This window comes from Gracilinanus agilis, chromosome 4 (genome assembly GCF_016433145.1).
Source record: "Gracilinanus agilis isolate LMUSP501 chromosome 4, AgileGrace, whole genome shotgun sequence".
NCBI lineage: Eukaryota > Metazoa > Chordata > Mammalia > Didelphimorphia > Didelphidae > Gracilinanus > Gracilinanus agilis.
Genome location: NC_058133.1, coordinates 1,970,061 through 1,987,563, shown reverse-complemented (window position 1 = coordinate 1,987,563; position 17,503 = coordinate 1,970,061). Strand labels below are relative to the sequence as shown.

General features: G+C 51.0%; 1 protein-coding gene across 1 annotated transcript in view; it reads left to right on the top strand.

Annotated features, from left to right (window-relative positions):
• Positions 1-17,503, top strand: part of MSH4 (mutS homolog 4) — a 58,040-nt gene that overhangs the window by 10,487 nt on the left and 30,050 nt on the right. The window contains exons 3-8 of the mRNA XM_044673493.1: positions 560-670; positions 2,235-2,350; positions 3,690-3,863; positions 6,209-6,381; positions 7,807-7,874; positions 15,334-15,408. Of these exons, the coding sequence (XP_044529428.1) occupies positions 560-670; positions 2,235-2,350; positions 3,690-3,863; positions 6,209-6,381; positions 7,807-7,874; positions 15,334-15,408 (717 nt within the window). The remainder of the gene's footprint in view (positions 1-559; positions 671-2,234; positions 2,351-3,689; positions 3,864-6,208; positions 6,382-7,806; positions 7,875-15,333; positions 15,409-17,503) is intronic.

The window sequence follows — 17,503 nt, the reverse complement described above, 5'->3', positions numbered from 1 at the left end:
AGAGAGGCACTTTGGGCTCTCACCTCTGAAGGGCTCTGGCTGAGGAGCGTCCCCTGTGCTGTGTCCAGTTCTAATGAGGGACGTCCCCTGAGGGTCTGAGGCGGGAAGCAGCTTCCCTGGCCCTCTCCTGGTCCAGGCTTGGCCTGTACTTTCCTCTGCTGACCCTCGTATGTGGCCTTGTCCCCGCGGCCCCAGATCTGACCTGTTTGCACAGCCCTCGCTGTTGTGGGGGAGATGGGGGAGAGCAGAGTGGAGGAGGACTTCCTGGAGCCCAGGGAGGTGGACATGGGGAGCTGGAAGCTCCCCTGAACCTGCTCGGGCTCTGGATCCAGGTAGAATGCGTCTGTGATTCAGCCGGACATCAGCTCTATGTGGCACTTGTGGCAACAATGGGAACTTCCTGCCACGGTGGCTGCTGGGGCTTCTTTTGAAAGGGGCCTCTCTGGGGCAGCCGTGGGGGGACTCGGGGGGAGTGTGGCCTCCCTGGGCGAGTCCCCTCACCCCGCTGCTCCTCGGCGCCTCGGGCACTCTATAAAGCGACCTTTTCTGCCTCTTTCAGGTGATCACCAAACTCAAGATTCTGGCACCCCTGGAGGTCCTAATGGCCTCCACGGCCTGTGGGAAGGGGGCTTCCGGCAAGCTCTACAGCCTCATCACTGACAACTTCAAGGTAATTTGGGGGGATTTAATGGGGTAAAGCAGGAGACTCCCAGAGCTGGAGTAGAGCCACTGACCCCCAGGAGGAGGGGGCCCCGAGGACTGCTTTTGCTCCTGGGCCTGTGAGGCCTATATTTCCCCTCCACTCGGAGGCTGGGTGACTCCTTGCGTGTCTGAGGGGGAGAAGAGGGAGGAGAAGATGAGAGAGAAGGAGAGGAGAAAAGAGGGGGCCCCCAGGATGTAGCCGTGAGGGACAGCCATGATTAGAGAGGACCCAGCATAGGGACGTAAGGACGGGGCCTCCCAGGAGAGGAGACTCGGGGAGAAGAAGTCCCCTGTAAGCCAGCCAAGGCTGGACTATCCCAGAGAAGACACTGGCCATTGCAGCATCAGGTTCAGAGAGGCCAGAGAAAAGGAGGCCGGGCAGCCAGGGTTTGTTTAAGGAAACAGGAATCTCTTGGTGCCCCAGGCACCTGGTAGGATGCAGGATGTTGGCATTGGGGGAGGAACTTCCTCACAGGGAATCCCCACCCCATGAAGGTCCAGGTCTTGTCCAAAAGCCATTTTCATCTTGTCTTCTAAGAAGTCCTCCAAAGGAGCCGTTTGTGGGGGGTCTTGGGTATCTCCCCGTAAACCACGAAGGCTGGGCCTGGAGTCCAGAAAACTCGACTTCAGATCTGGTTTCATTCCCAGACTCACGAGTTCTGTGACCCTGGACAAGTCTGTTAGTCGCTGTTTGCCTCAGTTTTCTCCTCTGTAAAATGGGGCTTATCACAGCCCCCACCTCCCAGGGCTGTGACAGGATTAGCACCAATCCTAGCTGTAGGGCATTTATTGATGAGCACCATGAGTGGCCCGGAGCAAATTCCCAGCATTATTAATCGTCCAGAGGACCTGAGTAAATCCTCATCAGGGATGAGAACGAAATCACATGAGAAGCAGCAGTAAAAGGTTTCCCCCATGACATGGTCACACTCTCCACAGCCGGTTCATCCCTGCCTGGGCAGGGGGTGATGGGGAGCCCTGGGGGCTTGGGGAGATGGAGTGGCAGAGCTCGGCAGCCCTCTGGCAGGGTCAGCACTCATGGCTGCAGCTCTTCCTTGAAAATGGGCTCAGTCTTCTGTGCCTCCTGGGGGCCGCGGCCTTTTTCTTCAGGTGCCCGATGCTGGCATCCCGGGGCCGCATGCCAGGCCTGTGTGGAAGAGAGGGCGGGTCCAAAGGACCGGCCTTTATGGCCAAGAAGACCGAGATGGCAAACCCCCTTCTTCCCGGGAAGAGCCCTTCACCTGAGGGGCCGGAGGAGAGGCTCTTTCCAGGGTTTCTGGTCCATCCAAGCAGCTCCTTTAGGGTGCATGTGGAGGACCACAAAGCCTCTCAGCCCAAAAGATGAGGCGTGCGGGAAGTATTTAGACAACTTGCCTGTGTGCTTAGGGTAGGAGATCTCTGTGTGTCCCTGGCATCTCTTTTAAAATGAGCGCTTTTCTCTCTGTCTGTCTGTCTGTCTGTCTCTCCCTCCCTCCCCCCCTCCCTTCCTCTCTCTCTCTGTCTCTCTCTCTCTGTCTCTCTCTCTCTCTCAGAACGTGACTCTCACCACCATCCAGAGGAAATACTTCAGTGAAATCAAAGGGCTGGAGTCCATTGAGCAGCTGTGCGCCCCAGAATTCAGCACGGTCCTGATGGAGGTGCAGGCCAAGTAAGCATCGCCCAGAAGTCCATTAGACCAGGTGGTTTGAGGGGAATATCCCCTCGCCCTCCCCTTTCCCTGCCATCTCCCCGGGCCTTGTCCATCTGTCCATCCTTAACGTTCTGTGATCCCTAGCTGCACCCCTTCCTCACCGCGGCCCCTTCCCTCCATCCCTTGGGGCTCTTTCCTGGCTCCCTTCCCACCTGGGTTCCTTGAAGGCCCCTGCTCCCCTAGCGTCCAGTTCTCACATCCCCCCATCCTGCAGTGTCCTCATCAGTATTTATGAGTGCCCACTGTGTGCCCAGCACCGGGCACACAGAAAGAGGAAGCAGGCTTTCTGCCTTCAGGCTGCTTCCCTTTGGTGAGGGGGGAATGCAGGCTCAGTGGGAGAGAACCCCTGGAGGAAAGGCTGGTCCCTGGGCCTCCTCTGCTTCTCCTTGGCCTTTCCTGGAGGACATCAGCAGCTGCGATGGTCAGCTTTTTGCTGCGAAGGGTCCCCGGGGGCCCTCCTTGCTCAAGGAGAACCTTTGATTCTTGTGTGATTTGGGAAATGAGAGCGGGCCCTGTTTGGGGCAGGTTGGGCTTCAGATCCTGGGCCATCTCCAGCAGGCAATGGACAGTGGGCCGTCGGCAAGGCTGGACTGTGGCCCAGGAGAAGGCCAGGCCCAGAACCCTCACTTAGACGTCTGTGAGAGAGAGTCACTGAGAGCAAATCGGAGCTCAGACTCGGGCAGAGTGTGCCTCCGGGGGCTGGACGTGGGTGATGAGCTCCAGAGGCCTGTGAGAAGGGGATGAGGGAAGGAAGGAGAGAAGCTGAGGACGGGAGGGAGGTGGGGGCAGGCCCGGAGCTTCCTGCCTTGTTGGACCGAGGAGGAGGTGGGCTGGAGGGGATGCTTGAGCGGTGCTGTGCCGTTTAAAGGGCGATGTTGGGGGGGCAGCAGAGGAGCCCCAGAAAATTAAAGAGAAGAACCATTGTGGAAGAGAGGGGAGCAAAGGGAGTCAAAGGCAGAGGCGGGTAGGGCCAATGAGAAAGGGGGGCTCATAGAACGGCCCCCATTTCTTCAGTGAAGTCTGAGGCAATGCCATGGGCCAGCAGGGGTGTCGAAGGCCTCATGAGGGAGGCTGGAGAAGGTCAGAGAAGACTTGGGCCAGAGACTAGGGAGAGGCAGCTAATGGGACAGTCACTGAGTCGGTCAGTGAGCACTGGGGTCCCAGTCGCTTCTCTGGTAATTGCCTGGCCCCAGGGGTCAGGGAGCAAGTGTGAATTCGTAAAAGAATGATTCTCTTTTTACATGATTCCTTTTCATGAGGAAGACTCCACGAAACTCTTCTGTCCATCTTCTTGCAGGTACTACTGTCTGGCTGCCGTGGCCGCCCTGCTGAAGTACTTGGAATTCATTCAAAATTCCGTTTATGCCCCCAAGTCCCTGAAGGTTCTTTTTCAAGGCAGCGAGAAGACGGTCATGATAGACTCGTCGTCGGCCCAGAACCTCGAGCTGTTGGTCAATAATCAGGACTGCAGGTAACGTGGTTCTACCCACGGGTCCTCACTCCTGGATGGGGCCTTTCCCCACGGCGTGCCCACGTCCTCTGAGCTCTTTGGTGAATTTTGTACAAATGTGTGATTTTCAAAACCATCCTTTAAATACTCATTAACCCTCCACGCACGGCCTGAAGCCAGGTGGCTGGAAGAGCAGCCAGAGGCCGGCCTTGGGGTCCGAAGGGCCAGATTGAAGGCCACAAACCAGTGACCCCGAGATATGGGCAGACAGCTGACCCACCCCTGCGGGGAGCTTCCACCCAGGAGTATCTTACAGATTACGTCACAGGCCCGACCTCCCTCCCTTGTCTGGCCACCCGGCGCCTCCCAAGAAGGAGCCCCGGGTCTACCCCCAGCCACGTCTGTAGCCGTGGGCAGCCGTCCTCCCCAGAGCCCTGGAGGAGCCCCACGAGAAAGGACCACCGCTCCCATTTTATATGACCACAACAGAGGAGGGCGAGAGATTGGCTCTGGGCCCACAGCGGGACCGTGTCTCATTGTCCGGAGCCACTTGAGTGGGGCCAGCCTTTGTCGTCCGGAGCCGCTCCAGCCAGGCCGGGCCTCATCGTCCCCACAGCCAGGCAACAGCTCCAGCAGGGTTGTGCCTCATCGTCCCGGAGCCTCCATGGCAGCACGGGATGTTTTGTCATTAGGCAGAGGCCAGTGTGAACCCTTTGGGGCTCGTTTTCCTAGGATGTCGGGGAGAGGAGGAGGTCATTAGGAAGAGGAGGACCACCTGCAGATGTGGGGGAAGGGGAGACATCAAACCAGAATCAGAACATTTAAGGACGTGGCAGAGTAGTTTAGACAACACCCAACTCCGCTTGCTCTGGGAATGTGAGGACACAGGATAAAATAAGGGAAGAGTGGGCTCGTTTGGAAAAGCGAGGGGCCCAGATTTCCAGTGAAAAATGATGAAGAAGAGGGACATTTGCAGGATACTTTCCAATCTCATTTACTCCCCAGCTGTTTGAAGTTAGTGTTCCAGGTATCATCCTCCCCATTTTACAGATAGGGATGTTGAGGAGAGAGGTAGTAAGTGCCCAGGGCAGGACTTGAATCCAGGTCCGATGGAGGCCAGCCCTTGTGTTTGCAGATGTCAGGCAGAATGGACAGTTCAGTGCTATGAATTAAACACTGGAGGAAGGGACGGGCCCTTCAGTTGGGATGAGCTGTCAGAAGAATGTTTTGGTTCCTTTGGATTTTTCTTGCCTAGAATGAAGCTCCCAGCAGTGAAATCCGTGGGCCCAGAAGTCCAGGCCACAAGTTTAGACGCCGTCCTCTTGAGGGTTGCTCAGGCCTGGCCAGGTCCCTTTGGCGGAGAGTGCAGTGGCTGGCTCTGGGCTCTGGCGATTTCTACTTCTTCTTGGGGCTCCCTCTGTCCCCACATTCCACATGGATCGAGATTTCATTTGAGGGGTGCCACGCTGTTAAGGACGTAGCCCCTGGCTGCTGCAGGGAGAAGGGCTGACGGAGACCCCCGAGGAACTGAAAGCCTCTTTGGCTAGAAAATCCTCGCTTGTTCAGTAGGTCCGTGCCGGGGAGGGCGGCCTGGGCGTCCGTCTGCTCGATTTAGGAGTGGACTAGGGAGCAGGACTAGCCCCGGCGCAGTGCGCCTTCAGGCCTATCCATTAGGGGACTCCTTGATCTGTGGGTGCTGCTGTTCTCACTCACAAACACAGGAAATGCTTGGGCAGCGGGAGCTGGAAGAGACTGAGCTGTCGGATACATAGACCCAAATGCGGGCTGGGATTTCCGTGCTGGAGAACCACCTAGTTGAGCTAGTCAGAAGGGCTGACAGATGTCTGTGCTGAACATAGGAGTCAGATCCTTGGGTTGGCCCCTCCACCCCCACCCCATTCAGGGCCCTGAGAGCTCCCTGAGGCCTCCCTGGAGGCAGGGGTTGATGATGGGCAGGCCTGCCCCCACTCCCATTAGTCAGCAAGAGAGATCCAGCCCCATGACTGTTCATGAGGGAACCAGCACCGAACCCTGCTGCGAGTGTCAGAACCAGACACTCATTTCTGCTCGAGCATGTTTCCTCTCTGGTCATTCTCTGGGTCTGCGCTGCTCCATGGCAAAGGCTCTCCTCGGGCCTCCGGAGAGCAGAATCGCCTGTGCCAGGACCCAGGATGGCATCCAGGTAGGAGCAGCTGCCGCCGCCGTCAGCATAAGCACCCGCTCCTCCAGCGCCGGCACGGGGCAGACACGGCGCTGAGGCCTCCTGGTAACGGGCGCACAGGGTGGCCCTGACCAAGGTAGAGGGCTTTAGTTGCCTTCCCCCTTTGCCGTACTGAGTCGGCTCTTCTTGACTTGTGTCTCTAAAGGAGCCAGCACACTCTCTTCGGGGTTCTGAATCACACCAAAACCCCGGGAGGGAGCCGAAGACTTCGCTCTAATATTCTCGAGCCTCTCACCGACGTGGGGACCATCAACATGAGACTGGATTGCGTGGAGGAACTCCTCCACGATGAGGAACTCTTTTTCGGTCTTCAGGCAGGTAAGGTGTGTCTCATTGCGGTTTTCAAACTCTCCTGGGCTTAGGAAGGGCCATTTTTTCTTCCTGCCATGTTCTAGGTTAGCTGAGGCAGTTTAGGTGGGTTCTGTTTCAGCTCTCTAAATCACGTCTGATACGAAGAGAGTCCTTCACCCTCTGAATCCTCATTCTTACCCCCCCTCCCCCTTTGAATTCTCACCCCTGGAGAGGCTCCCCATCCGCTTTCTCCATCTCCATTCAGGGAAAATAGAGAAAAATCACCCACCTGTCAGAGTCCAGCTAGCACCTCCGTGGCTGACATAGTTTTGACACTTTGCCCTTCGGAACTGGCCGCCTCCCCAGCAGCGTCCCTTAGAGGCCTCCCTGATCTTTCCTCGTCCCTGGCCACCCATGACCTGCCTTTTGTGTCAGTGCACGTCAACAGCCATCTGTTTAGTGCCCCTCGGTCCAAGGACAAAGGGGGCGGCCCCAGCAGTATGGGAGGGTCTCTAGGCCGGCCCTCTGATCAGCCTAGAGGCAGGGAAGGGCACATTAGTTCCTGGAGGGAGCTTGGAAGCCTTCTCACTGATTCACGCTTCCTAAGGGCTCTGAGTTGGGGGAGGCAGTTCAGAGATGGGGAACTGCTGATGGGGTCCCCAAAGATGGACAGACTGTTGTCCTGTGGATGACTACATCTGCACCTCATCTCTGCCCACTGGTCTGTGTGTGCCTCTCTTGGCTGGAGATGTGGGGAAGGAAAGTGCCTCTAGCTCTTTGGGGGGAGGGATATGCCACCACCCAGGGCCCCTGAGCTCTCCCTTGGGGGCCTCATCGATCCTCTAGGCCAGCTACGAGATGGCTTTGCATCTGTAATTGGGGGAGAAATTCTTACCCCAAAGGAGGAAAGAGGCAATTACAAAAGGGAAAACAGAAGCAGAAAAGAGAGTAACCAAGAAAAAACATCTGAGTCAGACATTTCGAATGAGGGTTTGACATTCTGGACATCCATCCAACTATACTTCCTGGTAGGGGCCCGGGAAGGATCCAAAGCGGAAATCTCAGAGGTGACCAAACGAATGTAGCAGTAAAAACGCATATTTTTTTTTTTAAACCCTTAACTTCTGTGTATTGACTCATAGGTGGAAGAGCGGTAAGGGTAGGCAATGGGGGTCAAGTGACTTGCCCAGGGCCACACAGCTGGGAAGTGTCTGAGGCCAGATTTGAACCCAGGACCTCCCATCTCTAGGCCTGGCTCTCAATCCACTGAGCTACCCAGCTGCCCCGAAAATGCATATTTTTTAAAAAGGAACGGTTGGCTTCTACAGCCTTCATCTCTGGGAAGTGGACTTTGTAGTCATTTTAAAATAATGTCCTTTTCTGGAAAATGTGGGAGCCTAGTTTGGAGGAAGATTCAGATGCTTACTTGGTCTCTTCCATTTGTCCTTTCAGTCATCTCAAGATTTCTGGACACAGAACAGCTGCTTTCGGCTCTAGTCCAAATTCCAAAGCAAGACACGGTAGAGTACCTGCGTCCTCTCCCTTTTTAGAACTTTCTCCTGGTGGCTTGGGGTGATCCTTGGCAGGAACCAATACATCCCACTCTCTCTTTGTCCCTGGCGAGGAAACGATTTTACCTTAAAGCCTGGAAGAGCTTCTGGCCGAGCAGCCGTTCTTGTGAACGAGGATCTCCAGGCAGGAAAACTCCGCTGCCATTCCTTTCTTTCATCGTTTAGAACGTTCTTTAGCATTTGGGCTGTTGGGAGCAGCAGTATGGGAGTGTGAAGTCTCTGAGTATGCACACTCTCTCTCTCTCTCTCTCTCTCTCTCTCTCTCTCTCTCTCTCTCTCTCTCTCTCCTCTCTCTCCTCTCTCTCTCTGTCTCTCTCTAGTTGTGAGAGCTCCTTTCTAAATCAGCGGCTCTTCTCAGCCCCCATTGGTTCATGGGCTGCTGTGCGCATGATGGCTGCTGGTCTCCAGCGGGTGCCCCAGGCAGGAAGCTCGGCCTTGGCTCTTTTATGGGGTTTTGTGTCCTTCTCAGCTCTGCAGTGACCCCAAGGGGAATCAGAAATCAAACGGCTCAAAATCCAGCCAGGATGAGCGGAAAGTCTTGTCATCGGGTACAAAAAAGAAACTTCCCCAGCCTAGTTAGCCCTTTTTGGGGAAGAAATCTGGAGCGGCTGTCAAGCCCACATGCATCAGCGGCATGACACAGCAGCCAAGGAAGCCGGTGGATCTTGGGCCTCATGAAGAGGGGCGTCCTTTCCGGAGGACACGGGGCTTCACCCTTCACTGGGATCCTGCCGTCAGGTTTAATGGTCATCGATCAGCTGGAGAGTGCCAGGAGCTGGGCTGAAGCCCGGACCCTCTGTCCGTGACAGAGGAGCGCTCGTTAAAGAAGCTGGGCCTGTCCAGCCTGGAGCAGTCTCAGACGTTTGAGGGGCCGTCCTGCAGAGGAGGGGGACTGGACACATTCCCAGGAGGGGCGGGGAGAAGGGGCCCGGAGCTCAGGGTGGGCCCCATGGCAGACGAGAGCCGCCCCACTTCCCTGGCTCGAGGGTCTCCGAGTGCAGGTGGTGGCCTGCCTGTCCTGGTGCTCGGGGGCAGTTCCTCCTGCACGAGGGCCACATGGAGCCGAGAGGCCGCTGAGTCTCAAATGTGGTCCTTTGATTCTGAGTGATTGCATGCCTGTTGCAGTCCTTTAGTGGCATGTATGGATGCAGGGCATGAAGATGCCAATTCGAAAGCATTCATGAAAGAGCTGGAGAATGTGTCAGAAGTATTTTTGGAGGGGGCAGCTGGGTGGCTCAATGAAGGGAGAGCCAGGCCTGAAGATAGGAAGTCCTTGGTTCAAATCTGGCCTCAGACACTTCCTAGGTGGGTGACCTTGGGGAAGTCCTGTACACCGCATCTTCTAGCCCTTACTCTTCTTCTAGCCATACACAACTGCTCTGGTGCCTTGGAACCAGAACACAGGATTGATCCTAAGAAGGAAGAGAAGGGTTTCAAAGGAAATCATTGGGAAGCTATAGACTTCTTCTCTGCGTTAAAAGGAAAGGAAGATGGTGGAGCCCAGCACAATTTTAGTATCTTTCTCTCTGCGGAGACCCACAGGCCAATGTGGGCTTGGTGCCAGGACCCTCTGCTGGCCCCTTCCTCATAGCCGTTGCTTCTCCAGGGCTGGGCAGGAAGCCAGATCAGCGTTGTGGGGGAGCGCCGCTCTGCTTGGTGGGCGTGTGAGGTGAGAGGGGGCTGTCTCCTCCAGGAAGGCTGCCGAGGCCAGACCGGAAGGGCATCTTTGGTGGATCGTGGGGTATCCCTAGATTTCCCCAAGGTTCTTGTCTTCACCAAAGCATGGGAGAGACCGTTCCTGGTCCCCTATTTTATTATGACTAAGTGAGAGCTCAGTGCTTAGGACATCCTCATCTCTCCATTCCTCCATTAGACTGTGAGCCCTCATCCTGGTGACACCTTCTCAGAGGCTGTCTGGTGCTTCCAGGAGGGTGGCCCCATCCCAGCACCTTAGGGTGCTGAATCCAGACAGAGTCTCCTTTGGAGCTAGGAAGAGTTGGGCACCCCCATGCTGCAAAGCTGGCTTGGAACTCTTGGTCCGGTTTTGGGCTCCTGGCCCAGTCCTGTTCCATGCTTCTCGCCTCAGTCACTTGCCTGTAGGTAAATGTTTGCTCTTGGGCTGTCCTTCATTTTTCCATTCAGTTCTAGGTCTGGGGTTCTTGGATTATTACTGGGCAGGGTGGGGGTGGGGTTTTATTCTTCTGTCCATCGCAGTTTTGGTCAGGGAAGTCACCTGATCAGGGGAGCTTAGGACATGCCAGCTCCTTTGGAGTCCAGTTCCCAGAATCTCCTGCTCTGCTGTCCAGCTGTGACTACAGCTCCTGGTCACCTCTGGGCTTTTTGGAGGATGAGGGCGTCGTGGATATGGCTTGTGTCTGGGTCAGAAGACAAGTACCTGGCAGTGAAGAGTCCAAGCAGGACTTTAGCTTCAACTTTGCTGCTGTGTCTTCTGTTTTGTCCTCCACAGACCCCTCTGTGCATCCTGGAAGAACTTTCCCTGGCCTCCGCCAACTCTTCAGCCAGCGATCTGGCCTCCACAGATTGGCCAGTTTTCTCTGGCTCTCCTGGACCTCGTTGGCCAGGGCTTCCTCAAACGTCCCCAACAGAACTGCCTTCCCACCACTCTTGCCTTTCTCTTTCTGCATTTTGAGTTTATCTCCTTTGGTATGAGGTGTTGGCCTGTATTGTCTTTGTTGAGTTTAGAAATTAAGGTAAACTGAGAGATAAGGCTCTGAATATTGATCAGTTTATTCATTGGAATAGCTGTATACAGTAAGTTGTGATCAGAGAGCACAGGGTAGGGTTTATCTGTCTTCTTTTAGTTCTGGGAATTTATAGGAAAACAAAGACCAGAGCTGGTTAGAGGGAAGAAAGTGCAGTTGGCTGGATTGTAGACAGGGTAGACAGCATCATGGCAGTGGGGCCAGCATGATTGGTCTCATAAAGGAAACTGCCCAGGACTCATGTGGGGCTTGTGACCGCCCCTTTCTGTCATGGAAAGGCTGGAGAATGCCCTGGGAAAAGGAGGGAGAGGACAAATGCAGAAAATTATCTCATGTAAGGAGTTCTGCATGGAAGAAGTTATGCAATGGAAAGGATAGTTGTGGGGGAGTAAACAACAATTAAAAATCTCATCTGAACTGGTCAAAGGAGTTAGCAAAATTTCATCTTCTAATAGGGAATCAGAAAGTAAAGGGTTAAGGCAAAAGCTGTGCAGGAATCAGAGAAAGAGCTTATTGTATAACTAACAGCCAGTCATGAGCCAAAGAGATTCATTAAGGGAGAACAGGGTAAAAAGATAAAGAAAATTGTAAGCCAAAAGGAGAGAGAGAAACATGGTTAGCAATTATAACTATGACTGTGAAGGGGATGAACTCACTCATAAAATGGAAGAGAATGGCAGAATGAAAGAAGAGAGTAGAGAGAAACCAGAAACCAATAATAATTTGTTTACAAGAACATACTTGTGTCTAATAAGGATCTGGAGCAGAATCTGTTATGCTTCTGCTGAATGAAAAAAAGAGAAGGGGAGCAATGATAATCTTAGAAAACCAAAGCAGAAAGATCTAATTAAAAGAGATAGACAGAAAATCTGTATTTTACTAAAAGTATCTATAGACAATGAACTAATATCAATACTAAACACATTTGTACCAAACAGCATGGGATCTGAATTCTTAAAGAAAAGTTAAATACATTTAGGGAGGAAATATAGTAAAACTTCCATAGCAGTGTCTTCCTTTCTTCCCTCTTAGACCCAGATAGATCTAAGTATAAAGTTAAAAAGAAAGACGTTGATGAGATGAATAGAATTTTAGAAAAGTTAGATTAGGATAGACCTCTGGAGAATATTGCATGAGAATAAAAAGCAATATACTGTACTTATGCTCAATTATGCATGGTACTGTGTGAAAAGGGAAGTATTTGTTCTCTTTGTCTTTTCTGAGTTTACACTTGTGAAAGGGAATCCTTTATTCATTCCCTTTGTCTATTTTGAGTTAACACTTGGTTAATAATAACTTAAGTATCCTTACTTAGTACCTCTCTAGATTGTGAAGACAGGATTAACTCTCCTTTGTCTACTTTTGAACTGAATCAACAAAAGCTTGAACACCCTACTTAGTACTAGGTGGAGGAGCTCTCCACCCTTTTAACTCAGTTATCCAAGAAATGAGAATTCACACCTCAATCAGCCAGGAATCTGTGAAACCTTTTGATGAGTATTCACCTCTCCAGAAGGTTAGAAGTGGCTTCCACTGTTAAAATGATTGTTAAACTGTTACAATTATCGATGGAGAAAAGCCCGAAGGTTGAATAGACAGATGTATGTGTATATGTCTAGTAGAGTTCACCCTCTACTAGACATGTCAAAGGTTTCAAGAGGTGTATCCCTGTGATGATATTGAGAACAGGGATGGACAGGAACCAGTATTCAGATAAGGGACTTCTATGGGTTGAGGTATAGACAGTTTTCCAGGACTTAGCGTAATACCTGAACCCTAAGAAGCCCTTTCTGAACCCAGCCCTGCTGGGGTAAGACTGAATGATGGACAGCCTTGGGTTTGGCGTAACCAAAGCCTATTAGATAGTCTCCCCCAATTCTCTCTTCCACCTTCTATTTCTCCAATATCTTCAAAAGAAATTCTGACTGCTTACCTTATCAGGGTGGTTTATTATAACAAAGGAACAAAGATGGATGTGGAGAGTGGGGTAGGAAACCCACTTCTGTCACTATAGGAGTGGGGTCCTTTTCGCCTTGGGCCAAGCCCAAGGCTTTAGCCCAAAATGCTTTTTCCTCCTTCCTCTAGTCTGTCATCTATCTAATCTACAGACAGGGTGGTAGATGTCCTTCTCAGTTGGCACAGAGTTGGGGCAGGAAGCTTCAGACTGGTTCAGCTAGCTTCCTGGGTCAAGGACCCCTTCAGTTGCTATAGGTCTGATTAGCCTCTTTGGTGTTATTCAGGAAATATAGGAGGAACAGGATCATATTCAAGTCTTTCAGTCACAAAGGGAAAAGCAGGGAAAAGCCCAGATATTCAAAAGATGAATCCTAAGGTCAGGAAACTCCTCCTTCCAGCACCAAGTCCAGACGTGAAGTCCCTCCTCCCAGTTCTGTTCCCCCACAAGCCTCTGTTGCTCTTCCAACTGTTGTTCCCTCTCTTCAAGCTTCCTTGCTTGCAACATTCCAAAAGCAAATTTCCTTTCTGTGCCAAACTTTTCCTATACCACAAACACTGCCCCTTGGGCAGCGCTGGGCAATTTGGAAGCTGTGATTGGCCCTTGTGAAGAGGGGAAGGGACAAGAAGCCACTATAAAAGGCCCTGAATTTCTGGGGCTGGGAGGTCAACTTCAAGAAGGAGTTGGTCTTCAAGAAGGAAGTCAGCTTCAAGAAGAAGGTCAGATCAAAGAAGAAAGTCAGCCTTAGGAGTCACCTTCAGCTCGAATCATCATCTTGACCAGCCTCTTAGAGGGAACTTGGGTGAGTGGAGAGCTGATTTTCCCTTCCTATCTTCTGGAGAGAATTTAATTCCAGTTGAAGGTCAACAAGCTCTGGCTCAGTCAAGCAGGGGAGCAACATTTAGTTAGATAGGCTAATGTTTTCTCTACCCTTCTGTATTTCTCTACTTTCACTCTTTCTACCTCTTTTGTAAATAAAAGCTATTAAAGATCATTTCGACTTTGAGCAATAATACCTTAAATCGGTGACTATCATGTTATTTATAATTTTCATATATTTTAGTCAAACCATTAAAATTTAATTCTTACAACTGTCACAAAAGCTGACTGTCTGGGTATAAAAAGCTCAAAAAATACATAGAAGTAGAAATGTTTTAAATGCTTTGGCCAATCATAATATAATTGAAATTACATTTAATAAAGAGCCTTTGAAGCATAGATTAAATTAATTGGAAACTAAGTAACAATCATTTCTAGTGAGAATGGCAAGGTTGACAAGATTCCATTCCATTAGTGGTATGTGCCTGCTGGTTATTGGACACAGAGTTCACATTTATGATACCAACAACTAAGTTAAATTGTATTGATGGTTAAAAAATGACAACCGATTTTCATACTCCTCTACACCCTTTCCCCCTTAGCTAGTCTACTAGCTGCACAAGGAGAGAGAGCTACATAGGCCTGGGCCCCATTCTGTGTTATTTGTTCCATGGGTTACCAGGGGCGATGAATTCACCCAAGGGGAACCCTTAATCCTAAGCCTCTTTGTAGGCAGCTCAGCTTGTCCTCAGAAATGGCCCAGAACTTGGTATAGACTTTTAGCACCTAGAGTCACATGCATGCAGCGTGGCACGACAGAGGACCAAAGTCTCGGAAGAACAGAATTTCAGAGTTTGAGATGACATCCAGAACCATTTAATTTAAGAGTTAGAGCAGATGTCCCATGACCCTGAAGGCCAGCATGGACTCTTAGAATCTCTGTGGAAGGCTTCCATCAGGGAAGAGGCAAAGCTCTTGTTAGAAACATCCCCCCATCCCCAACATCTAGCCCAAGTCGACCTTTCTGCCAATCCTAGGCATCCATCCCTGTTTTACCCCTTCATCCCTCCTCCCCAGGACAAGTCTTTAAATACTGAATGGCTCTTCCATCCTGGAGTCTTCTGCAAGTTGAACGTGTGTGTCCTGGCCCTTCCACATTGCCTTCTGGGTTTTCACAGTCTTCGCCGTGGCTCGTGCTCACTTCCTAGGACGTGATCTTTCTCTTTCCGGCTGCTTGGAATATTTTCTCTTTGCTGTAGGAGCTCTGGATTGCATTTCCCAGTGAATTAAACCTGGAGTCCCAGCAGGTGGGAGCCTCTGGATTCTCACAACCTACACTTTGATGCCCGTTTTTCATATTTCTCAGCCATTTTCATGCATGATTTTCTGAAACACCGTATTCAGGTTTTGTTTTTTTGTTGTTGCATCATGTTTTTCTGGATTGTCCCATTTTTTAGATGATTTCTCCAAGTTGTTTTTGAGTCAGTTATTTTTCTTTATAGAAGTTATATGTCCTTCCAATTTGGAATCTTTTCATTGCTCTCTTATTCCCACATGCCAGGCTCCATCCTCTGCCTGGGCTATATCCTTACACTTTCAGCTTACCAGGAAAGTCAGAGTGCCCAGAAGGGTAGCCAGCATTTTGCCTGAGCTTGGTGGTGCTGGACTTGAAGGGACTGCATTGACCTTTAGAAACTGGAATACAATCGGGAGTCACTCAGATTTAATTTTCTTAGTATTAGATTTTCAAGGCAGCATTGCTCAGGAGCTTCTCCCAGCCCTGCTCTGGGGACTTGGGGTAGACTGACTTGGAATGATTTTTAAGAAATGATAAATGTGCACTATTGGCGGCCAAAATTGATTTCCTCATTAAATACTCTTGACCGACAGTATTTGTGTTTTCCTCCAATAGGTTAAAGCATCTGAGTCAAAGATAACAAATTTAATTTACCTGAAGCACACTCTCGAGCTCGTGGAGCCTTTAAAGGTAATTTCTGGCAATGCCCAGTACTTTGTGTGGTCCACCATATGTCCCTGAGTTAAGTCTTATTTACGGAGCGCCAGAGAGCCAAACGCCAGCCTTTTCCTTTCCTGGACTAGAGGAGCATGCTGGGAATGAGAACTGGAGATCTCACTTCCACACCCTCCCAGAAAGCAAGTAGACATGGGCTGAGGGGAAGGAAAAGCAATAAGAACTCACCACTCGCTGTCCGAGGGTCTGAGAACAGCCCCCAACAGAAGTGCTGCAGTGAGTCAGTCAAACACGATTAGTGGTGAAATTCATGGGAGACCCCCGAGACAAGGAGGCTGGGCCAGGGCCCCTGAGCCCCCAGTCTGGGAGCAGTCATTGCTCTTTCACTGTGACGGCTTCCTTTGTCGCTTTATGCATTCTGATTGGTGTTCTGAGAAGGGGTCTGCAGATGGCCCAGGACATCAGAGAAGGTTAGAGAGGGAGAAGAGAAGAGGAGACAGGCTGTAGCCTTAGGGGTACCCATGGGGAGGAGACAGGCCCTGGGGGAGGCCCAGCAAAGGAGCCGCTGAGGAGGGAAACTAGCCGTTACGGAAGCGACATGGTGGAGCTGAGATAGGCCTGATGTTGGGCTCTGGGTCCGGGTTTCCCCTCTGACCCAGGCTAGTGTGCGAACTTGAGTGATTCATTGGATTTGTCAGCCCTCCATCTAAGACTTCCATTCTCTATTGGTGGAAGGAATCTCTGTCCACAGAGTTGGTCCTGAAGGCCAGAGAAGTCCCAGAGCCAAACCAAAAGTAACAGGAAAAATGGACAGCTGGACAGAATAGGAAAGGAATGTAAAAGGGGCAAAAGAAAGGTGGTTGTTGGAAGCAGAGGCAGAGATGATGGCAAGTAATTAGTGGGAGATTTAGAATCAGAAAGGGCCTTTGATAGAGTTTAATCTGAGCTAGGTGGCACAGTGGATAGTGCCAGGGCTGGAGTCACGAAGACTCATCTTCTTGAGTTCAAATCTGCCTTCAGAGCCTTACTAGCTGTATGACACTGGGCAAGTCCCTTAACCCTGTTTGCCTCTGTTTTCTCATCCTTAAAGTGAGCTGGAGAAAGAAATGCCAAGAAACCCCTCACCACTGAAATGCCTATCCCTCCTTTTAGAGATGAGAAATAGGTACTCTCTCAATGAGCATCATGTGGCTTAGGTAGGATTTGAACCCTGGGCCTCAGCCCCCAAAGCTGTTGTTTCCTCTAACACTATATCCTGTTAGCCTGGCCCCTTGGTGATTAATTCTCTGAAATAAAGTAAATCAAGTTAAAAAAGAGAAACAGAGTAAAAGCTGTAAGAAATAAAATTAATATAGAGTGATAAAATTAAAAATATCATGGTTTCAAAGGGTTTATTGAAAGCCATTTAGAAAAATGAAGCCATGTGTCTGTTGAGTTATTTTTTTTTTTAACCCTTCACTTCTGTGTATTGGCTCCTAGGTGGAAGAGTGGTAAGGGAGGGCATTGAGGGTCAAGTGACTTGCCCAGGGTCACACAGCTGGAAAGTGTCTGAAGCCAGATTTGAACCCAGGACCTCCCGTGTCTAGGCCTGACTCAATCCACCAAGCTATCCAGCTGCCCCCCTGTTGAGTTATTTTAAAGGGACCTGCCATTCACCAGCTCCTCCCATCCTGCTGCTCCACAAGCGCAGAAAAAGAGGAAGTACCAATCGGGTCCTCAGTCTTTATACTCCTGTTTACATTATTACACTTCCTGCCCACCTGATTACATAAGAGGAATCATGGGAAATGTAGTTTGAAAGAGATCTAAATGTCCACAGGAAGTTTAGATCAGGGACCTCAAAAGCAGTTCAGGGACCCCCAAATTTCCACTATCACAAAGCCCAAGCAGTTGGCCCTCTGCCCTGAATGGCCCCTTCCATTTCGGCAGGGCCAGTGGCTTGTGGGGAGAAATCTGTGCCCCAGTGCTGGAAGTTCTGCCGGTTGGCTCGGGAGGCCAGAACTTCTGTTGCCTTTTCCTATAGGAAAGGGGCCATCCTGTCATGGCAGGCTGCCATGGTGGCTTGGGCAGGCCAGTGCAAGGACGTGATGAAATTTGTCAGAGCTGGCCT